At 43.4% G+C, this 24,429-nt stretch overlaps 1 protein-coding gene across 1 annotated transcript in view; it reads left to right on the top strand.

Annotated features, from left to right (window-relative positions):
- ttc27 (tetratricopeptide repeat domain 27) overlaps positions 1-13,742 on the top strand; it is a 103,986-nt gene extending 90,244 nt beyond the window's left edge. The window contains exons 19-20 of the mRNA XM_046400976.1: positions 10,328-10,428; positions 13,358-13,742. Of these exons, the coding sequence (XP_046256932.1) occupies positions 10,328-10,428; positions 13,358-13,495 (239 nt within the window). The 3' untranslated portion in view covers positions 13,496-13,742. The remainder of the gene's footprint in view (positions 1-10,327; positions 10,429-13,357) is intronic.
- Positions 13,743-24,429: the final 10,687 nt, after the last annotated feature.

Raw genomic sequence — 24,429 nt, 5'->3', positions numbered from 1 at the left:
CATCCACAGAGGGAGCTGCTACTCTGCCTCTTCCATCACCTGAGGTGTCTCCCAACTTACATAAAGCCACGCAAACAATTCCTGCTTTCTCACGCCGGTGGACACCCTGGACAGTGTCAGGAAGGAGATTAGGGACGTACTAGAACCGGATGGAAATCACTGCTATCATCCGATGCCAGAATTCCTGGAAGGAATCAAGGCCGCCATCTTCAATCTATTGAATGTTGTTCTGCACAAGTACCAGAAGGAGATCTGCAATGGCTTTGAAATTGATTATCCCAACAAGAATCAGCATGAGTGCCTGTGGGGCAATTCAGAGTATTTTTATAAGGTACACTTTGATAAACTTATGGGGAAAAACTCTGGAAATAAAGGTTTATTCCATCCCTCATCCACTGGCTGAGGTTAAGGCACATCAACATGACATGAGTGGAGGGTTTTGCAGATATGATTTCTATTCTAGAAATTAGTGGATAAAATCAGAGAACCACACAATGTCTTGATTGGAGACAATTTCCTCAAAGTCGTTCAACTCCACATGACTAGTGACTATATATTATTGTAAAAGTTTAATCTGGTAATCTGGAAAATTGTTTCAAGCTTTGAAGGTATATCATCTGTGAGCTTAACAATCTTCTTTTAAATCAGGATCAACCTCCAGGATGCACGGTTTGCAAACATGACCATTTTTTCATTAACGTGTGCTCAGCATGGCCTTCAGGATTCAGAGTTAGAGTTCAATAAAGGTCAGTGGTCAACACTTAGGTCATCCATCACTTTGCGACAGAAAGTGCCCTGCATACTTTCTTTTCTTTTTTTTTTTGCTAAAATAAAAGCAGAATGTCTTTCCTTGCCACAGAAACTTATGGAAGGTTATGATCATGACCAAGATGGCGGCGTGTTTAGCACGAGGCTCTGTGTCTCTTCAGGTTTTGCAAGTTAGCAGTGTTATTCCTGCTCATTTCGGGTAGGAATAGGATCTAAGAGACAGGTTGTGGATTTAGAGGAGGAAACAATAGAAGCCAATTGTTGATGGTTGATAGGAAGAAATGAGTCCAGGTACATATCTGACTTAGTGGTTATCTCTAATGCGGGTGCATTGACAGACAAAATTTGTGGTAGGTGATGTTAGGACGTCTTGAATGTTATCTCTAATAGTTACAATTTTTTCATTAAAGAAGTTCATGAAATCACTGCTACTGAGATGTGGAGGAATGGATTGCTCAATAGAGTTATGACTATTCAGGTACCCTCGAGCAACCTGATGATGTTGCAAATGCTCCAGCTGCTCCTGGTGTGACAATGTGTCTACACCCAGTATCTCCGAGAGCAAATGTATGAATCTAATGAAAAGCATACAATGGCTGTTATAGATGATCAGTATAGAACAGTGCAAATACATGAGTAATAGCGATATGTGTATATTCAATTTTTTTCAATTCATTTTTATTTATATAGCACCTTGTACAATCAAAATCGTCTCTAGGTGCTTTATAGAAACACAGAGCCTGAACCCCCGAGCAAGTAGACAGTGGTAAGGAAAAACTCCCTTTTAACAGGAAGAAACCTTGAGCAGGACCCGGCTCACGAGGGAGAACCATCCTCCTGATAGTCGGCTGTGTGAAGGGGGGGAAGAAGAGCTAGACAGAACAGAGAGGATGAAAGAGAGAGAAACATACATGCAATAAACATCATACTTTACAAAGGACAAGCATGACAGGTTGTTATAATTGGAATTCTGAAAGACTATGTATTGTATGCATTTGTTTTTTAGCTAATATGTTGTTCAGTTAGTTATAATAGCACTACATAGAAGAACAACATGGGCAGATGTTGATAGTAGACACTGGGTTTGTCAGAGGGCTGGATGCAGTTCAACATACAGATCTGGATGGAGAGATACCTGCAGAAAGATACAGAGAGAAAGAAAGGGAGGGACTACTAGGAGAACTGGACACACGGTTAGTGACATAAAATAATGAATCATATGTTGACCTGATGAGAGGAGAGGAAGAAGAGGAGACAAGGTGGTGACTAGAGATGGTGGTGGGGGAACTGCTCGGTGGATCATGTTTGTGTCCCCCGGCAGCATAGGCCTATAGCAGTGTAACTATGAAACCAGACTGAAACACTTCAAACAGACTGTTCCTGTGTAGGTGATCAGTTGAAAGAAAGAAAGATGAAAGATGAAAGTGACATATTTTGTCATTGGAGGGAACTCACTCCAACGAAATTCGTGCTCTGCATTTAACCCACCCAAGTGACGTGCACACACACACAGCAAACCCGGGGCAGTGGGCGACCGTGTGCAGTGGGGGTTAGGTACCTTGCTCAAGGGTACCTCAGCCATGGACACTGGTACAGGGAATCGAACCAGCAATCCACCGGTTACGGGTCCGACACCCTAACCGCTGATCCACGACTGCCCCACATACATAGAAGACAGACAATACAAGGAAAAAACATTATACTTCATTTAGCAGACACTTTTATCCAAAGCAAACTTACAGAGTGAGTGGAAACAAGTTTTGGTAGGAGGAGTGGAGAACATGAAAGCGTAAAGGGGTGTTAGAGGGTTAGGGATGTTAGGAGAGAAGGTGCAGTTGTAAGGAATCAGTTTTCAAGTGCTTTTTAATGGAAGAGGGGGATGCCGCTGTTCTTACTGTGGCTGGTAGGCTGTTCCACCAGCGTGGAACGTTGTGAGAGAAATGTCTGGCTGGGAGTGCCTTGTGTGAAGGAATGGCAGAGCCAAACAACATCCATTTGCTGAACATAGAGCCTGAGAAGGGTTGTAAGCCTGAATGAGAGTGCTCAGGTAGCTGGGTGCAGACCCTGAAGTTACTCTGTAGGCCAGCATTAGTGACTTGAATTTGTTTCTGGCTACCATGGGTAACCAGTGTAGTTGGATGTGTAGTGGAGTGACATCAGCCCGTTTGGGTTCATTAAAAACCGGAAGCACTGCCGCATTCTGGATCATTTGTAAAGGTTTGACTGCACATGTCTGGAGGGCCGTAAGAAGTGCATTGCAGTAGTCAAGGCAGGAGATCACCATGGCCTGGACAAGAAGTTGAGTGGCATACTGAGATAGATGAGGTAGGATTTTTCGTAAGTTGTAAAGCGCATAGTGACATGACGGTGATACAGATGCAGTGTGGTCAGAGAAGGACAATTGGTCATCAATCATGACACCCAAATTTTTTGCCACTTCGGGTCGGGATGAGAGGGGTGGAGACAATCGTTATGTTAATATCGTTCCAGATAGAGTATTTGGCCAGAAAATCAGTTTTAGTGATTTAGTTGTAAGTGGTGTGCCGTCATCCAGGCAGAGATGTCAGAAAGGCATAGGGAGATTCGAGATGAAATAGCGGAGTCACCTGGTGGGACAGGTAGAGCTGGGTGTCATCAGCAGTGGTATGAGAACCCATGTGAGTTGATTATAGGCCCCAAGGAGGTGGTGTATATTGCAAAGAGATGGGACCCCATCACCGAGCCCTGGTTGACCCCTGTGGATTGCAAGTGGGGTGCGGAAGTTTGCCCCAGCTATGACACATTGAAGAAGTACCTGGAGAGGTAAGATTTGAACTACGCATGTGCTTTGCCTGAGATGCCCATGTTTGAGAGTGAAGTTAGCAAGATGCTGTGGTTAACAGTGTCGAAGGCAGCTGATAGATCAAGTAGGATGAGGACCGAAGACCGACCTTCAGCTCTTGCAGTTTTCAAGGCCTCTGTCACAGACAGCAGGGCCGTTTCAGTGGAGTGACCACTTTTGACTGTTTAGGGTCGAGTAGCCCATTCAGAATTAGGGAATTGAAGGTCTGCTTAAAAACAGCCCTTTCAATAACCTTATATAGGAATGGAAGCACTGAGACCAGCCGTTAGTTTTCAGGTAGAGCAGGGGTGAGAGAAGGCTTTTTTAGCAGAGGTGTTATCTTGGCTTGTTCGAACATAGCTGGGAATGTTGCGGTGGTTAGTTGATCACATGAGTGATTGCTGGTGTGGCTGAAGGAGCGATAGTTTGAAGTAACCCAGAGGGTATGGGATAGAGCGAACATGTAGTGGGACGGCTACATGTTAGGGGTTTGGAGACCTCACCCTCTGTGAGAGGAGTGAAGGATGCCAGGGTAGCGCCATTGACAGGACATAGCGGTGGAGACAGGTTCTTTCTGATTGGATCAGAAAACTGGTTGCTGGTGGCTGCCACTTTGTCAGTGAAGAAGGAGGCAAGGATATCAGCTGATAAGTTAGTGGCTGGTGGAGGTGGAGGATGCAGCAGTGTTTTGAGGGAGGCAAATAGTTTCCGAGTGTCAGTGTCAGAATTGCTGAGTTTGTCATTGTAGAAAGCTGTTTTGGCAGCAGTGATGCTAGAGGAGAAGGAGGACAAGAGTGACTGGTAGTTTAGGAGATCGGGTGATTGATGTGACTTTTGCCATTTTCCCTCAGAGCCCCTGAGTTCAGTTTGCATTTTCTGGAGGGTATCTCTCAGCCATGGGCAGGGCAGCTTGGCATGGGCTGGTTTAGTGAATAGAGGACACAGGCTATCCAGAGTGTTACTCAGTGCAGAACACAGAGATTTGGTTGCATCATTAACTTTCAGAAAGGAAAAAGTGCTGAGCGGAGGCATACCGGAGGTGACCAGAGAGGAGGAGTGGTCAGGGGACAAGTTTTGGAGGTTGCAGCAGAAGGATATCAGGGGAGGTGGAACAGAGGGTTGTTACTTCAGTGAGATGGAGAAGTGGATCAAGTAGGGGTCGGAGACATGGAGAGGTGTGACTGACAGACCATCGGCTGAACAGTTGCGGGTAAAGATCAGGTCCAGCGCTTTGCCAGCCTTGTGAGTAGGGGGACTGTGGAGCTGTTCCAGGTTGAAAGAACTGGTTGGGGAAAGGAAGTCCACTGCTTTTTGATTGTCTAAGTGGATGTTCATGTCGCCAAGGACAAGCAGGGGACAGTCATGGTCAGGGATGGAAGACAGCAGAGTGACCAGCTCATCCACAAAGTCACCCAGTTGTCCTGGTGGACGGTAAATAACAACCACATAGATTTAGGAGCTGTAAGTATTATTATGGCATGGTATTCGAAGGAAGTGTATGAAGTTGGAGGCAGCAGTTGGGTGTATTTGCTATTGTTAGAGACCAGGAAGTCAGTCCCGTCGGGGGATGTGGGAAAAGGTGTGGTTGGAGGAGAGCGTAGCTTGGGTGGCAGTATTTTCAGGCTTAATTCAGGTTTCAGTGAGAGCAAGTAGGTTGAGAAAGAAGTGAGAGACATAAGCAGATATGAAGCCTGCTCTGTTGGCTGTGGACTGGCAGTTCCACAGAACAGCGAGCGTAGCAGTGGTAGCTGTGTTATGTTGTAGGGACCGGAGGTTAGCATGGTTTTGTCCTCATGTTTGGTAACGAAATGTTCTGCCCAACCCGGAGATAACAGGAATATACGTGAAGCACATTACCATTAAGTGAGGCAAGGGACTAAGCTTGCCCACTCGTGTCCTTGCTCGATGGACTTGCGCAGATAGACTCGCTGGTCTTTACCCGAGACGGTCCCTGCCTGTATTTCTCAGCACTGAGGACACCATTAATCCTTACCAAATCTCCAACTGCATTTGCAGAAATTCAGTCCCAAACTTGCAAGGAACCTCCACCATGCTTTACTGTTGCCTGCAGACATTCATTATTGTACTGCTCTCCAGCCTGATAAAAAACTGCCTTCTGCTACAGCAGTCCTTCGGTGATGAGGAAATATGACGTAACATATGTAGCGCTTGGCTTCACTGTGACTACAGTGGGAGACCAAAGACCGGTGTGTTTACTGTGTCTAAAAATGCTGGCAGCGGACAGCATGAAGCCAAATAAATTAAGGCGCCACTTGAAGAAATGACATCCCAATCATGCTGATAAGCCGCTGGAGTTTTTTCAGCGAAAACGTGCTGAATATTGCCAACAATCATCCCGCTATGTGAATGCTACTTCAGTAAACCAGCGAGCACTGTTAGCATCATATTATTACATATTATTAAATATTATTACATATTATTACTATTATTTATAGTCGCGGCGGAGAGTGGGTGGGGGGGCGCGAATTGTTTTCTTCTTGCTGGGGGGGGGGGCGTAACAGAAAATAATTGAGAAGCACTGTGCTACAGCTAAATATTGCAAATTTTGACTTATCAGTGCAGAACACCTGCTGCCATTTTTCTGCACCAGAGTTCCTATGTTTTTGTGCATAGTTGAGTCGCTTGGCCTTGTTTCCATGTTGAAGGTATGGCATTTTGGCTGCAACTCTTCCATGAAGACCTCTTTTTGCCAGACTTCTCTGGACAGTAGATGGGTGCACCTGGGTCCCACTGGTTTCTGCCAGTTCTCAGCTGTTCGCACTGCTGGACAATTTCCAATTTTGAAGGGAAATAAGCTTGATGTGTTTTTCAGCTGCTGCAAGTTTCCTTGGCCAACCACTGCGTCTCCGATCCCCAACGTTTCTTTGTGCTTCCTCAAAAGAGCTTGAAGAGCACATCTTGAAACCCCAATCTGCTTTGTCTGGAAGATACCTTGCTGATGCAGTTGTGTCTTGTTGCTGTGCTGAGTCTTGACATGGTGTATAATGTTTATCATGCATTTTATTTGTATGATTTTATTAGACACTCAAAGTCACCTCATCATTAATCATAAAAACAGAGACAGTGTTAGCAACAATAAGAGACAAAAAAAATACAATTTAAAATAGACAATGCTGTTGTGGTCAGATGGAGTAGGCAAGTCTAAACAGATGGGTTTTGAGTTTGGATTTGAAATGTCGGATTGAGTCAGTGTTACGGAGGTCAGGTGGGTGTGAGTTCCAGAGGTGAGGAGCAGAATGGCTGAATGCTCTGCTCCCCATGGTAGCAAGGTGGTCGGGGGGACAGTGAGATGGAGGGAGGAGGAGGATCTGAGGGTGCGGGAGGGTGTGGCAATGTGGAAGAGGTCAAAGATATGGAGGGGTGAGGTTGTGGATGGCTTTAAAGGTGAGGAGAAATATTTTATAGTTGATGCGGTGTGTGATGGCAAGCCAGTAGAGCTGTTGTAAAATGGGTGTGATGGGATGGAGGGGGGTGCGTGTGATGATACAGGTGGCTGAATTGCAGACCAGTTGTAGTTTATGGAGGATTTTTTGTGGGAGGCCAAACAGAAGGGAGTTGCAATAGTCTAAACGGGAGGTGACGAGGCTGTGAACAAGAATGGCAGTATAGTGAGGAGTGAGGGAAGGATGGAGACGGTTGATGTTATGGAGATGGAAGTAGGAGCACCGGGTGACACTATTGATGAGGGAGGTGAAGGAGAGAGTGCTGTCGAGGATGACCCTCGGATTCTTTACCTGAGGGGAGGGGGAGATGGAGGAATCATCGATGGGAATAGAGAAGTTATGAACTTTAAGATGGATTTTGTGCCTTGCTATTTAATTTGAGGAAGTTTGAGGTGAACCAGGATTTTATTTCAAGGAAGCAGTTGGTGTGGGACGAAGGTGGCAGTGTGGAGTTGGGTTTGTTGGAAATGTAGATCTGCTTGTCATCCGTGTAGCAGTGAAAGTGGATTTGATGTTTGCGAAAAGTGATTGAGATGGAGAAGGTAAATGATGAACAGCATCACAAATTACTCACCTCCCACAGGGACTTTGTGGGAGGTGAGTGATTTTAACCAAATGTACTGAGTGCGGCCTGAAAGGTATGAATGAAACCATTTGAGAGGTGTGCTTGTGATGCCAGTAGAGGAAAGTCTGTCCAGAAAGGTGGTGTGTGAAATTGTTTCAAAGGCCGCACTCAGATCAAGCAGGAGGAGAATGGATAGTGAACTGGAGTCAGCAGCAAGGAGGAGGTCATTAGTGATTTTGAGAACTATGGAGAGGACGGTAACTACCATGGTATTACAGAAATCAGATGAGTAAAGGTGAGAAGGAAGTGAATCTATGGGTTTGGTAATGTTTGTAAGGAGGAAAAAAAGGGCCTTGGTGTTTCCATCATTTTAACTAATTAAACCAGAGTTGTAGATGGATTTGGCTTTAGAAATACAGTCTTAGTAGTGGAAAAATATCCGTGTGCACAGTGAGATCGGTTTTCCTGTAGAGTCTTTCAAGTTGACATCCTTTTGCGTTTAACTGTCGAAGAGTGGGAGTGAACCAAGGTGCAGAGAGAGTAAATGAGACAGACCTTGTTTTGAGTGAAGCAAGATTATTTAGAAGGTTATGGGGGCTGTTGTAGTGTGAGAGTGATTCATCTGGGGTAGAAAAACTCAGCACTGGGAAGGCTATTGATACCAGAGGATAGATTGTCCAAGTTGATGTGATGGATAAGAGGATGTGGTCTGAGAGAGGTGTAACACCTGAGCAGCAGATTAAGTCCAAAATATGAACTTTTATATGGGAAAGTTAACAAATTGCGATGGTCCAAAGCTGTCCAAACAGAATGTGAAGTCTTTGGTGACAGTATTATTGACATTGTCCATGTGAATACAAAAATCCCCCAGAAGTATTATGTTTGGTGAGAGTGTGGAGAGGTGAGTCAGGAAGGCAGCAAAGTCAGTTATAAAATCCCTGTTAGGCTTTGGTGGGCGAGACAGGGTGGCTACAATAGTGGGAATAGGTCCAGAGAGATGACATACAGTGACCTCAAATGAGTGACAGACAGGAGCACTCACAGGTCCTATCCTCCATTTCTTGTGGTAGATTACCGCAAGTCCTCCCCCTCAGCCGGAGTCACTAGGTTGAGAGATGTAAACAAACCCTGGAGGAGTAGCATCATTGAGTGGAGTAAAGTCATTTGGCTGCTGCCACGTTTTAGTTACGGTAGCTCTTTCTACACCCGCTCTGAGATCAGCAACTCGAGTAACCACAATGTCAGCACAGTTAGTATTGCAGCTAGCAACAGTGCTACATCAGGACTTGAGCTGACTGAGGAAGATCACCCACTGTCTCGGAACATGACCTAAGGAGAACTCTAAGACGAGTGAACAGCAGAAAGGCTGGCCCGGACGACATATTAGGGAGAGTGTTGAAGGCCCGTGCAGATCAGTTTGTCCCATTGTTCACCTCCATTTTCAGCATGTCCCTAGCACTACCACTATTGTCAGATTGGCAGATGACGCAGTGGTGGTGGGCCTGATCTACAAGGCGAGTCAGCTTATCTGAATGAAGTGGCGGTACTGCCTTTATAGTGCAGGGACAACAGTCTGGACCTGAATGTTTCCAAGACCAAGGAGATGATTGTGAATTTCGGGAGGGAGAGGCAAAGGTCTCACTACGCACCACTTAAGATCTATGTGACGCAGGTGGAGAGGGTATGCAACTACAAGTACCTTGGAGGACTCGTCCTGGGACTTGTCTTGGACAACCCATGTCTCCACGTTAGTGAAGAAGCCAATTATATAAATAATGCTAACTATAAAGATTATTAAAAGTAATCTATAATAATCTATATAATTAAAATTAAAAGTAATTTTAATTATTTGCTTCAGACAACAGACACAGCGCAAACTGTCATCATGGCTGATTGCAACAGCACCCCAAAAAGGATCAAGGATACTTTATTGTCATTCACCACCTGTCAAACTGGAAAACAGAGTGTGGCATGTTGCTGTTGAGCCAAGTTTTGGTCAGCTTGGCTAGCAAGCCAACCCTCTTACTCCTCTTCTGCTTCCTTGTACACCACCTCCTCTTGCCTCTGAAGCAGCGTAGCCTGCCCTTCCATGCCACTGTCCTTAGAAGCTGCAGTCTGCCAAACGCTACTCTGAGCTCTTGGTGGAAATGGAGCCAACCAGTTATTATTCAGCTGACAAGCTCTGCTGAGCTGTATTTCAAAGTTGTTCTGTCCACAATGACCACTAAAAGTTGCGGCTTGTTGCCTTAAGGAGTGTCAACTGATCTTTTACTGAGGACCTAAATTTAATTGCGATATAACATGCAATATAACCACCTAATCTGTTACATACAGTAAATCGGATTCTTTTGTGCAGTATAACCCAGTCTCCCTTGCACACTACAAGTCTAAATTATTTAAGCCTCTCCTCTACAATAATTATCCTCTACAATAATAATCCTCTACAAAATAATCATTCTTTTTCACTACCACCACTCACTTTCGCACGCTTAGGAGCCACATATAGTATATATGTGTGTATATGTATGTATGTCAGAGAAAATGGATGGACATGGCATGTGCTGTAAAGAACTTTGGTTCGTATTCTATGAAAGTGCTAAATCCCTTCCATTTACAGTTGACCATTTTTACATATTTATTACATGCAAACATACTTAAACGTTACAATCTAATTCATTCTCTGAATCTCTCTTTCTCTGTCTTTTTCAGTGACCATTAGTTGCAGTAAGAAGAAGAACAATTCAGAAGAAGTTCTCCAGATGCTGTCCTCCACCCGCCTCAGCCTCAAGAGCCTGGCTTCAAAAGCTAAGGTACAGTTTAGCCATATAGAGTATAATATACAGTAGAGCCATGACTCATGGTTAATCGTCAAGCAAATTGCGTCAAGACTTTACTGTGGCATTGTGTCTTGAGTCTGAATAGCCTTTTTGTTAACAAAACTTTTTGTTTTATGTTAATTCATTCAGCTATTCTGGCTTATTATTGACATTCCTTAATGCTTAGAGACATATAATATAAAGTTGCGAGGAGACGGGAGGAGAGCTCACAGCCAGAGTGACTCTTGTTGGGTTCGTTACTGCATCTCACAACATTTTCCCAAAATACTGCTGATTCTATGGTGCTGGCATTTCAAATGAGTGTAAATGATCATTTTCAGTGCATCACCCCCTTTAGCTGCTCTGCATTACTGAATATCCAAAGATCCTAAAGAAGGGATTAAAATATTGATAGTCAGATCTAGTTAGAAGTGGTAGTTAGAAATAGCTAGTTAGAAATCACTTGAACACCAGAGACTCAACCTTCTATCAAAATTTGAACGGGGGTTTTAGTGATGAAGGGGCCCAGGGATGATATTGTTTCTTTTAAGGGGGGCATTGTTGCAGTGGTGCCCCCTAGGTCAAACCCTGGCAATGATATATCTGCATAGCCTTATCACACATGTATCAATATGATATGGTCAAGCATACATGTTAGCCAAAATTGTGAAAAATTCCAGTGAGGACAAAGACACATCTGAGGTAACTTAGAAAGTGGTACTATTATATAGTTAGTCCATCAGAGAGCAAGATATTCCTGTGTAGTTAATATCTTAATAATAATAATTAATTACAATTAATAACAAATAATTAATTTATTTTTTATTATAATTTTAATTAATCCTTTACAAACTGTTTTAAATATTATTTATTTTTGTAAAAGAATAAATTAAAAAATATTGATTTTTTTTTTAAACTTTAAATATCTATCAGTGTCAAAAACCACTCTGTCATTTCCACTAGGGATATAAGATATTAGTGAATGTTAGCAGCACAGTGAGGCTCACAATCTGCTCAGGGCTGTTGTACATTATGTGCCAGTTATATATAATGTAGGAAAACACATTTCCAAATACCAGCTAGGTTAAAAACTAGGCTTAACTAGTCTGGTGAATGCCTAATTTTGGAGGGTGTGAGCACACTCACAGAGGAGCGCATACCCACGTTTGCATAAGACAGTGCTTCTCAATTATTTTCTGTTACGCCCCCCCCAGCAAGAAGAAAACAATTCGTGCCCCCCATCCCACCACCCACTCTCCACCGCGACTATAAATAATAGTAATAATAATATGTAATAATATTTAATAATATGTAATAATATGATGCTAACAGTGCTCGCTGGTTTACTGAAGTAGCATTCACAAAGCGGGATGATTGTTGGCAATATTCGGCACGTTTTCGCTGAAAAAACTCCAGCGGCTTATCAGCATGATTGGGATGTAATGTCTTCAAGTGGCGCCTTAATTTATTTGGCTTCATGCTGTCCGCTGCCAGCATTTTTAGACACAGTAAACACACCGGTCTGTCGTCTCCCACTGTAGTCACTGTAGTGAAGCCAAGCGCTACATATGCTTCGTCATATTTCCTCATCTTAGCTTTCGGGTGAGTTACTTTTGTCTCATTATCTTCGTCTCTCTCTGCCTTTCTTTTCATCCCTGTTAAAAATTTCTTCATGTTGTCTCTTAAGGGTTCGTTTACTGCACTTCATATCGCCTGCTCGGTGCAAAAAAAAAACGCTACACCATAGAGCTAATACTCCCTGCGCACACTCTGGCAATGAGAGCGCCACTGCAAACTACTGTAGTGGATGTGCAATTACACTTTATTCTAGTACGGCAAAAAAAGCATGTTCCCCAGGGTCACACGCGCCCCCCCCTGGCATCGCCCCACTATTTGAGAAGGACTGGCATAAGATAAGATAACCTTATTAATCGTCAGAGGGAAATTTGGTTGTCATAGCATTTCTTCAGATGACACAACTCAAAAAAGTCAGTACCAAAAGTCAGCCAGGTCTCCATGACACACATATCAACAACATATGACACTGCACGCGCTGTACTCTCTCTGGTTCCTGGTGAGCGCTTCCAGTTTGTCCATTTATTAGCCAAGGATCTCACATTTCCCATAATGACTGCAGGGATGCAGGGTTTAAATCTCTTCTTCTTCATCCTCTTTTTAACCCCCACTCTACAGCTTCACCATCTCCTCCTTATCACCTCCAGCATGTTGTGTTTTTCTCAGAATATGAGAACCAGTCACCTCAGGGCAATCAGGCAAGTGTAAACAATGCCATTGGTGTTACAAACATGGCTTCAGTTTCTTAGTAGTGTTCTGAATGCAATATGAAGTAGTAAGAAGTATCCAAAATACTGGAGTAACATCTTGGTATAGGTGTAGTGTTCAGGTGCACAGATAGTGGACAGTGCAGAGCTGGAAAAAGTACAATAGAACACAAAACACACAAAGTTAGAGGTTATGGGAGCTGTTGCAACAAGCTGCTGCTAGTACGGTGCCATCTTTTCTCAGCTCATTTTGGTATTTGAAAATACTTTTCAATACTTATTTGAATTGAGGGACCAAACATTCAAGATCTGAGATGACGAATTAGCATTAACATTATAGAATATCTATAATCTCCTGATAGAATCAATGCACAGCTCTGTGCTGAAATAGGGTTTTACCCATTTTAAATTGTTAAAAATAAAAGAAAAGAAATGTTTCACTGCTGTCACTTTCTAAAATTATATTTGGCTATTATTTGCCTCATAATTTGGGATTTTTTTTTTTTTTTTACTATGTCTGGTCATCCTACTTCCTTGCTTGCACCAAATAATCCAGTGTTAATGAGTGAAATAATAAAGATAACAATATGATTTTTAGTGCATGACATTATTATTTGATATTCTGCATTACTCTGTTCCAGCAAATGCACACAGAGGTGGCCACAGGTGAGATCCATGCTGAGCTACAGGACAGTGTTGCTGCTCTGGAGCAACTCATCACAGAGCTACAAAGGCTGAGTGGGAGGCTGCGTGACCAATCACAAGGAATATCCTCCTGAAAAAAAACATAATGTGGTTCTCAGCTCCTCAGCAGTCATGACACAATCCACTGCTGCAGTCATCAGCTTTGTTTATTGTTGAATTTCATTAAGTCAAGAGTTTTATGTGTGACAATTGATAGCAATAGATCAAATTAGAAATGGAAAGCCAATGGACTTGAGTTGTTTTTTATTGTCTCTCTTTATCTATATTACAATATAACCATGATTGTGAGGTATCAAATAATAAACTACATTAAATTCTTAATGTTTGCCCTTTTTCTGTTTCATAAGAAAACAAAATTGATGTGGTTCCACAAATAATCTTAATTCATCACAAGAAGAGCTTTTGGATATCCTGATCAAAAATTACTCAGAGATTCCTTACAGTGGAGCTTGAGGCCAAGGCTAAGCCATGTAGAGTTGCTATATCATTGGATAATTTGTGTCTAAGGCATTTCGGGCTTAGAACAATAACTTCAATTTTGTCCGAATTTAGAAGGAGAAAATTGCAAGTCATCCAGGTTTTTTTGTGTGTCATCTCCATAAAACGTATGGAGTGTTTCCTAATAACATCACCGATGGGGAGCATTTAAAGGGTGAATCGTATTGGCCTGAGCACAGAACCTTGGGGAACTCCGTGACTAACTTTTGTCAGTATGAACGATGCATCATTAACATGAACAAATTGAGATCAATCTGATAAATAGGACTGAAACCAGCGTAATGCAGTTCCAATCTATGTAATAAAATAGAATGGTCAGTGTTGTCAAATGCAACACGAGGGTCTAACAGTAGAAGGATAGAGATCCTTGTCTGATGCTATCATGAGCTCTAAAGCCAGATTGAAAATCCTCACATACAAGGCTCGATAGCACGGTGCACAAATGGTCGACTTTAGAGTGACTACAATTGGCATAAGACTTTTTTTTAGTATTGTAATGTTCTGCGGTACCGGGACATAATACTGAAGTAAATGACAATAAAATTGCTTCCTTAAATTTAGCCACAGCATTATCAGACAGGTATCTAATGTAGGAGTTTTTTCTTGGCGGTATATTGTCAAGTACTATAAACTCAAAAGTTATTAAACAATGGTCAGATAAAAGAGGATTTTGTTCAAAGACTATTAAATGTTCTATTTCAATGCCATATGTCAAAACAATATCAAGAGTGTGATTAAAACAGTGAGTGGGTTTATGTTCACACTGACAGAAGCCGATCGAATCTAATAGAGAGGTAAATGCTGTGCAAACGCTATCGTTACCATTGTCCACATGGATATTGACATCGCTCATGGTAATTACTTTATTTGTTTTAAGGAAGAGACTCGATAGAAACTCTGAAAATTCCAGCAGAAATTCAGAATATGGGCCATAAGTGTGGTACACTTCAACAATAAAAATTGGTTGTAATATTTTCCAGCTTGGGTGTCAAAGACTTAGAATAAGGCTTTCGATTGAATGGTGGTTGACTTACGGCTTTAGACTGAATGATAGACTTTAAGCTGACATTCTTCTGGCCAAAGTCATGTTTCCGTTAGATAAAATAAATCTATATTATAATCTAATATTAATTCATTTACTAGTACAGATTTAGATGATAGAGACCTAATGGTTAATACTCCACATTTAATTCCCCTATTTGTTGTAGCTGTGGAAGTGTTGGTGTTAATCTATATTAGATTTTTATGTATAGCACCTCTTTTTGTATCTGACTTAATTAATTTAGGTGGTCTCAGGACAGACACAGTCTTTATGGGATTTTGGGTGGGTAACTGTGCTAATGGAAGTGCAGCGAGGCCTCCTGGCCTCAACTCTGGGTTGTCAGGGTTTTGGTTTAATAAGAAACTCAGTCAGATTTCTAGATATGAGAGGTGCTCTATCCAAAGTGGGATGAATGCCGTATCTCCTCATGAGACTAGGTCTTCTCCAGAAGGTCTACCAATTATCTACAAAGTCTACATCTTTTGCTGGACACCATCTCAACATCCAGCAATTGAATGATGACATGTGGCAAAACATGTCATCACTAGTCAGATTGGGCCGGGGTTCAGAGAAAACTATGTAGTCCGACATTGCCTTTGCGATTGTACACACTGATTCAACATTAATTTTAGTGACCTCCAACTGACGCATTCGGGTGTCATTACAGCCAACATGCATAACGATTTTACTGGATTTACGCTTAGCCTTACCCAGCTGTTTTAGATATGATTCTTTTCTTTCTGCCACATTGCAGAAAACGCCTCCTAATGTAAATAGACTGATTAAATGAGTAAAGCCTTTGAAGACATGAAGCAGCCTCTTACCAGTGCCACTCACTTGGATAGTGTGGTCTGTGGTGTGCCAGCCTGCCTCAGATCAGTCACTGCTGCTGCAGCAATGATTGAGAAATCAGCTGCTATTGTTCTGGCTCACAACTTCTCCACGTGCTGTGGTAAACATTCTGAACACCTCTGCAACTCGTGTCCTCAGTGTGCCACTCAGGCTATGAGGCAACCATTTTGGCAAACTGCAGTGCCTCATTATTTTGGAAAACCAATTCAACATCATGTGTTGACAAATGATTTGTGAGCTGCTATTATGCCTCTGTTCAAGTTAGCCATTGTAAAATGCACCCCACACTCAAATGGTACTGATCCTGTTGCCAAAAGAAATGCCAGGACTGGTGCTGCAGCCAAACAAGCTGTGCTTTCCTCATTTGCTTTGTTATACCAATATGCCTCAATGCAACCATCCAATCTGCTTGAATTTCCTTCTGTTCATGATGCTGTACTGTTACAAAGTTGCACCGATGATAAGGAACTTAATCTGTGGATTGCGAAAGGCTGTACTATTGGACAAATAATCCTCAGCTCCTCGATTTGACTCTCTTAACTTGTAGGCCTTAGTGTTGCTTTGGGGGGGCACTCTTCCACTGTCCCGCACCTTCTGATACCTCAGTCTTCTTTATGGAATTCAGCTTCATACAGCCTGTTGATCTCTAAGAGGGGGCTAGATTCAGAGAGAGGGTTAAGCAGAGAAAATAATTGTACTTTCTTATTTTTTTATTTCCCATGATCCTCTGGAGTGGGGGAGTCCAGGTGAGTGGGTCCTCTTCTGTCCAGCACAGCCCAGCACAGCAGCCTGCTGTTCGCAACCAATCCACCCTGTGCACTGGAAAGAAACACTCTCTTCACACCACTCTAGACTAATTAATTCATGCATTTCAGCTGTCACCTCACACTCCTCATGGTGCATTCCAGTGCAACAGCCACTGTAGGAAAAAGTAGGCATCCACCTCCTAAAAACACACTGTAAGGCTGTTACATGTTATGACAAACGACACACTCCCCCACTTTTTCCTGTCCACGTCCTCGGGGACCCAGTTGTTCCTATTAGTCCTAGCTGCTGTTACCTCCCCCTTCCCTTATACTTTGCACTCACCGGCCATAAGTCAAGTCAAGTCAAGTCAACTTTATTTGTATAGCCCATTTTTACAAGCAGTTTGTCTCAAAGGGCTTAACATAACATCAGCAACATCCTCTGCCCTTCGACCCTCACATCGACTAAGGAAAAACTCCCAGAAAAACCTTTAACAGGAAAAAATGGAAGAAACCTCAGGGTGAGCAACAGAGGAGGGATCCCTCACCCAGGACGGGCAGACGTGCAATGGATGTTGTACAGGCAGGAAAGCAATTAACAACATGAGAAATGACATTACTAAAAAGATAAGCAAAACAAAATCTCAACTGTTTAGTTTCACTTTTGCTACCACCTCAATATGATTTTAACATTTCACAAGTTATAAGAAAATTATAGTAATGAAAATTATAATGAACTGCTGTAACATTCATGTATTCTTTTTTTATGTGATGTTGAGAATCACTATCATATCAGTTCGATTTCGGCCCGTAGGGAGAACCACCCCGCCCATAGTCGGTACATAGAGGAATGACAGGCAGATGTCAACAATACACATTGGGTTGGTCATAGAGCCGGCTACAGTTCAACTTGAAGATCTGGATGGAGAGATACCTGCAGAAAGATACAGAGAGAGAGAGAGAGAAAGGGAGGGAGAGACACAAGACTACGAGGAGCACTGGACACACAGTTAGTGACATAAAATAATGAACTGCATGTTAATCTGACGAGGGGAGAGGATAGAAGAGGAGAAGGAGGAGGGGAAACTGCTTGGTGGATCATGTTTGTGTCCCCCGGCAGCATAGGCCTATAGCAGCTTAGCTATGATAGAGATTTAAAGATTAACAGTTAGTCAGACCTATTCTACCTGTGGCTATATATCATGAGGTGAGTGAAACTATGCCTACCAGCCCTACACACTTTATTTGGTGCTAACTATATGCTTTACTAAACAGAAAGGTTTTAAGTTTAGTCTTAAAAGTGGAGGTGGTGTCTGCCTGTCGAACCCAGATTGGCAACTGGTTCCACAGCAGGGGTGCCTGATAGCTAAAGGCTCGTCCTCCCGTTCTACTTTTATAAATTCTGGGAACTGTAAGTAAACCTGCACTCTGTGATCTGAGTGATCTATTGGGAGTATATGGGACTATTAGATCCTGCAGGTATGATGGGGCTAGTCCATTTAGGGCCTTATATGTAAGTAGGAGAATTTTAAAGTTTATTCTGAATTTTACCGGAAGCCAGTGAAGAGAAGCTAAGATGGGGGAGATATGATCCCTTTTACTGATTCCTGTTAAAACTCTGGCTGCTGCATTTTGGATCAGCTGCAGGTTATTAATAGAATAATTTGGACATCCTGACAATAGTGAGTTGCAGTAGTCCAGCCTAGAAGTAACAAAAGCATGGACAAGTTTTTCAGCATCACTCTGAGAGAGGACGCTCCTAATCTTAGCGATATTACGGAGGTGAAAGAAGGCGGTCTTAGAGGTCTGTTTAATGTGATGAATAAATGACACGTCTTGATCAAAGATAACGCCGAGGTTCCTTGCAGTCGTACTGGAGGCCAAAGTAATGCCTTCCAGAGAGAGTATATTATCAGCTATTCTATTTCTAAGGTGTTTGGGGCCTAGAATAATGATCTCAGTTTTGTCTGAGTTTAATAATAAAAAATTGGAGGTCATCCAGTCCTTTATGTCCTTAAGACATGCCTGGAGTCTGGCTAACGGCTCTGTTTCTTCAGGCTTTAAGGATAAGTACAGCTGAGTGTCATCAGCATAACAATGAAAGTTTATGTCATGTTTCTGAATAATATTTCCTAGAGGGAGCATGTATAAGGTGAACAGGATCGGCCCAAGCACTGAACCTTGTGGAACACCGAGGCTAACCCTTATATATGAAGAGGAAACATTATTAACTTGAGCAAAGTGAAATCTATCTGTTAAATATGATTTGAACCAGCATAGCGCAGTCCCTGTGATCCTAGTCTCATGTTCTAATCTGTGTAATAAAATGCTGTGATCTACAGTGTCGAAAGCAGCACTGAGATCTAGCAAAACAAGTATGGAGACAAGCCCCCGGTCTGATGCCATGAGGAGGTCATTTGTGACTTTAACCAGTGCTGTTTCTGTGCTGTGATGGGCTCTGAAACCGGACTGAAACATCTCAAAGAGACTGTACCTGTGTAGGTGATCAATCAACTGATTTGCAACCACTCTTTCGAGTATTTTAGATAAGAACGGGAGGTTGGATATCGGCCTATAGTTTGCTAAGATGTCTGGGTCAAGTGAAGGTTTTTTAAGTAAAGGTCTAATAACAGCGGTTTTAAACGCCTGTGGTACATAACCTGTTGTTAAGGATAAGTTTATCTGATCTAAGAGGGAAACGCTAATCAAGGGAAAGACGTCCTTGAGGAGCTTAGTTGGGATGGGGTCTAAGAGACATGTAGTTGGGTTAGATTTGTTAATGCTGGAGGTCAGCTCGGGGAGGTCTATGGGCAGGAACCTGTCCAGGGACCTGTCCAGGGATGGAGTAGGATTAAAAGAGATTACTGGAGATGGCACTATATTGGCTATTCTGGGAAGATCTTTATTGATTTTTTCTCTAATGTTATTGATTTTATTGGTGAAGAAACTCATGAAGTCTTCACTGCTAAGAGCTGCAGGAATACAAGGTTCAACAGAGCTGTGACTCTTGGTCAGCCTGGCTACAGTGTTAAAGAGAAAACGTGGGTTGTTCTTGTTTTTCTCTATTAATGTTGAATAATAGGCAGTTCTGGCTTCACGAAGGGCCTTTTTGTATGCCAATAGACTATCTTTCCAGGCTCTCTGGGATTCAGCTGATTTGGTGGAGTACCACTTCCTCTCCATCCATCTTGATGTTTGTTTAAGTTTTCGTAAATTTGAATTATACCAAGGAGCTAGCCTCCTATGATTTCTAACCTTCTTTCTCAGTGGGGCAACCATATCTAAAACTGTGTGCAACGTGGCTGCAGTGTTGTTGACAAAGGAATCAATTACTGCAGGAGTAACGTTTAAATCAGTACGGTCTGTTGTACTGGTACATGGAGGTGAGGGGAGCTGTGATGGGATTGCATTCCTAAATCTGTCTACACTATCTTCAGAGAGGCATCTGGTGTAATAGACCTTTTTGTTGTGTGCTGTAAAGTCTTCTAGAGTTAGTTCAAAAACTACAAGTGAATGGTCTGAAAGGAGAGGGTTTTGAGGGGCAACTGACAGGTTCTTAGTTTCTAGGCCATAGGTGAGAACCAGATCGAGTGTGTGATTGTGGCAGTGTGTTGGTTCATTCACTGTCTGAAGGAAACCTATTGAATCTAAGAGTGAACTAAAGGCTGTCTTAAGACTGTCAGAGTCAACATCCATATGAATGTTGACGTCACCTGCTATAATGACTTTATCTGTGCTGAGCACTAAACTAGATAAGAAGTCAGAAAACTCAGACAGGAACTCTGAGTAAGCAGCAGCAGGTGGGCGATACACAACAACTAATAAAACTGGCTTTTCTGACTTCCAGTTTTGGTGAGACAGGCTGAGAGTGAGACTCTCAAATGAGCTATAGATAGATTTTGGTTTGGGGTTAATCTGAAGGCTGGAGTGGTAGATTGCTGCCACTCCTCCTCCTCGGCCTGTGCCTCGAGGAACATGATAGTTAATATAACCAGATGGAGTTGATTCATTTAAACTAACATATTCTTCATCCCGTAACCAAGTCTCAGTGAGGCAGAATATATCAGACTGATGATCAATAATTAGATCACTGACTAGGAGGGATTTAGAGTGGAGGGATCGTATATTTAACAATCCACATCTGACTGTCCTATTTTTTGGCTCTAAATATTTGCTAGTTTGTATTTTTATGAGGTTATTATGATTAACACTTCTTAAATTTTGTGCTGGTTGGACTATGGGAGGACGAGGCACTGACACTATTTCTATGGGATTATTAATCTTAGTATTACTGTGTGCATTTATATTTTTATTTATTCTAATTTTAGCGGAGGGCGGCAGTCCTACAGAAGCAGCAGAGAAGTGTGTAAGACAGCGACTCTGCTTCCTGGCCTCGACCCTGGGTTGTCAGGGTGTTGGTTGTCTAATAAACTTGGCCATATTGGTAGAAATAAGAGCCGCACCACCCCAAGTGGGATGAACGCCGTCTCTGCTAATGAGGCCAGGTTTTCCCCAAAAAGTCTCCCAGTTATCTATAAAGGCCACGTTGTTTTCTGGACACCACCGTGACAGCCAGCGACGGAGCGATGACATGCGGCTAAACATATCATCACTGGTCAGATTCGGGAGGGGACCAGAGAACACTACGGAGTCCGACATGGTTTTTGCCAAATTACACACCGACTCAATATTGACTTTGGTGACCTCCGACTGGCGTAGCCGAGTGTCATTAGCGCCGACGTGAATTATAATCTTACCAAATTTACTCTTATCTCTCGCCAGCAGCTTTAAATTGCCCTCTATGTCGCCCGCTCTGGCCCCCGGGATGCATTTGACTATGGTCGCTGGTGTCGGCTTCACATATCGCAAAACAGAATCGCCAATAACCAGGGTCGGTTTCTCAGCGGGTGTGTCGCTGAGTGGGGAAAAGCGGTTAGACACATGAAGCGGTTGGTGGTGAACCACGGGCCTTTGTTTTGGACTACGCTTCTTTCGAACCGCCACCCAACCTCCCTGACTTCCCGGCTGCTCGGGGGCTGCCGGGGGGCGGCTGACATCGGCTAAAGTAGCTAAAATAGGCCGGTCCGCACAGGCTAACTGCTGCTGGCTAGCTGTCGGGACTAATGGACTGTGATCTACAGTACGAAGCCGGGCCTCTAACTCACTTAGCCTCGCCTCCAAGGCTATGAATAAGCTACACTTTCTACACATCTCACTCTCACTAAAGGAGGCAGAGGAATAGCTAAACATTTCACACACCTTACAGAAGACGGGAGAGGGAGAGGCAGAGGGAGAGTGAGTGGAAGAAGCCATGTTAGCACTAAGCTAAGCTTAACGACAAACAGGACGGGGATCGGAAAAGGAAAGAATCTAGATGATCGTGCGGTTAATAAACTTTTCCTAAAGTGCTTGTGTACTTATTTGTAAGAACCAACCACAGTAAAAGCTAACACAAAATATGTCGACTCAAGTACACCAATACCACCGAACACCAAACGCTAGCAAGTGAATGAGTAGTGCGAGAACAGGAAGTGACGCAATACGCAATACGTTACCCAACGCAGGAGGAGTCAAGGAGCCGTAGCAGTGAGGTGTCATAACGCTCTGGTGGCTGGCCTAGGTTTGTTCTCTATGAACGTCAGGGTGAAGAAAGATGAAGAGAGATGAGCATAGTCTTCCCTTGCCTCATGAATGGTCCTCTGGGGGCCCAGCGTCAGCCATTGAGTTGCCATGTCTGCCATGGATTCACTGACATCATCGTTGGTAGGTTGGATTTCTTCCTGGACAGGGATACAGACACAGACGTAACCTATTGCGGTGGATGGTTCAGAGCATTCCACCCATACATGAGTAAATGGAGGGTATAGCCTGTCAAAGCATGTGTGGAGTTATTATAGGCCTGTACCAGTTCTGGCAAATGCTGAACCCACCTTGAACGCTGCTCAATTTCCAAGGTACCCAACATGTTAAGTAGGGTCTGGTTCCAGCGTTCACAGGTGGGGTTGTCCTGCTTTTCCTGCATCCATAATATTGACAAAGTTCTTTCAGCAAAGCAGAGTCAAAGTTTGCACCTTGGTCTGAATGAAAACGTTAAGGACACCCCACAGTCTGGATTATATGTTTGAGAATAACTTTGACTGTGGTACTCGCGATCTGGACCCGTGTGGGGAATGGCCCATGCATACTTTGTGAATAGATCAGTTGCTACGAGTACATATTAGTATGCGTGTGTAGGTCTACTCAAAGTCAAAAAATCAAGGGCTACAACTTCATGGAGATAATGCGTAGTAATGGACATTATGGGTGTTTTACCTTACCTTCACCTTTATCTTTCACACCTGGATGTTCATTCAGCCACATTTTTTTCCATTTGATGCCAATAGAAAGCTCTACGGAGGACGGAGCAGATCTTTGCAGCACCCAAGTGGTGTTGGCGTCTGTGATACCCATCCCATGTAGCCCACCGATGCTGTAGGGGGGCAAGAATCTGAGACATTACTTCTTTACAGGCCTATGGAGACTGCGGCTGGCATAGGCTATCACACGCTCTTTTCCATCTTGAACTTGTGCAAGGACTGCACCTAAGCCTGTAAGTCTGGCATCAGTGTAAACTCTGAAGAGAAGGACAAAATCTGCAAAACCAAGAACCAGAACTTGGGCAAATGCCACCTTCAGCGTTTTGAAGGACTCTTCACACTCTGTGGACCACTGTACTGTGGCTTTCTTCTCACCGTTGGGGACACCAGTCGAAAGGGCGTCAAGCAGCTGTACGTCTGCAAACCTCAAAAGACATTTCCCAAGTCCTTCTTACTGGGGATTCCATTGCATTCCAACAACACCGGATAATGTTCATACCTAAGAAAGGTGGTTCTTTTGGGTCACCAATTATGTCTTCAGTGATGACAACTCCCAACTCATCCAGTCCCCCACTTTCACATCCATTATACTTAGCCTTCATAGGGTATCGTGGTCTTATTGGCTGCCCTTAGCCTCAGTCACGTTAGGTCCCAACAGGACCTACTTCCTGCATGGGGAAAAAGTGGTTAAAACAGCTTTCAGACATTAATGTCACTGGTGAGCCTGTGTCCATTATACAACTCACAGTTTTACTGTTAAAAGTTACCGGGGTTTCCTGGCAGGACCCAACTACAGCTTCTCTGAGGACTTCGTTCTGGTGTCGCTGTATGGCTGCCAGTCACCTGGCCGTGGTGACTGAGTTCAGCAGTTTAAATCTTGCTGTGGGCACTTTCTAGAGAAGTGACCACTTACCCCACACTGCTTACATATGGGTCGGCCTTGCTCATCCCACCGTAACCCAGAACTTGTAGTGTCTTGGGTGGAGTTATGCTGCTGTGCGTGTGCACTAGGAGTGACCCTTGATCTCCTCCCTACATCCCTGGCTCTCTCCTGCTGGTGTGATCTCCTAGGGCTCGAGCTACGTGGCCTCTGATCTCACCTTTGCTGGTAAGGTGTAGGACTGCGAGGGTAGCGTGGGTGGTTGATTTGGCTATAATGGGATGGGGGGGGGGGGGTTACCTGTTGCACTGGAAAGGAATGGAGCCTCTGGAATTCCTGCTGTATGGCCTCACATATTTGTTCCTTCACTTCCTCCAAGATTTCCTCCTTAAGCTCCACCTTCCAGCCTACTGTCAGGTTTGGCACAAGCCTCCTTTTAGTAATAGATGCACATGTCGACTCTGGCCAATCCCCCTCCACTTGGTCCATCTCCTTGTCCAGGGACATTTGCTGAATCCTAGCAAATGTCAGATCTGGGGTTTCTCTAAGATGTTTCCTTACCCCACTTCGAAAAGCTTCTGGTTGCAGCCCTGTGACAAACTGGTCACGTAGCTGGACATTCATCCATTCATGA

The sequence above is a fragment of the Scatophagus argus genome, chromosome 10 (genome assembly GCF_020382885.2).
Source record: "Scatophagus argus isolate fScaArg1 chromosome 10, fScaArg1.pri, whole genome shotgun sequence".
Lineage (NCBI taxonomy): Eukaryota > Metazoa > Chordata > Actinopteri > Scatophagidae > Scatophagus > Scatophagus argus.
The sequence above is the reverse complement of the archived record's forward strand: the minus strand, read 5'-3'. Positions and strand labels throughout refer to the sequence as shown.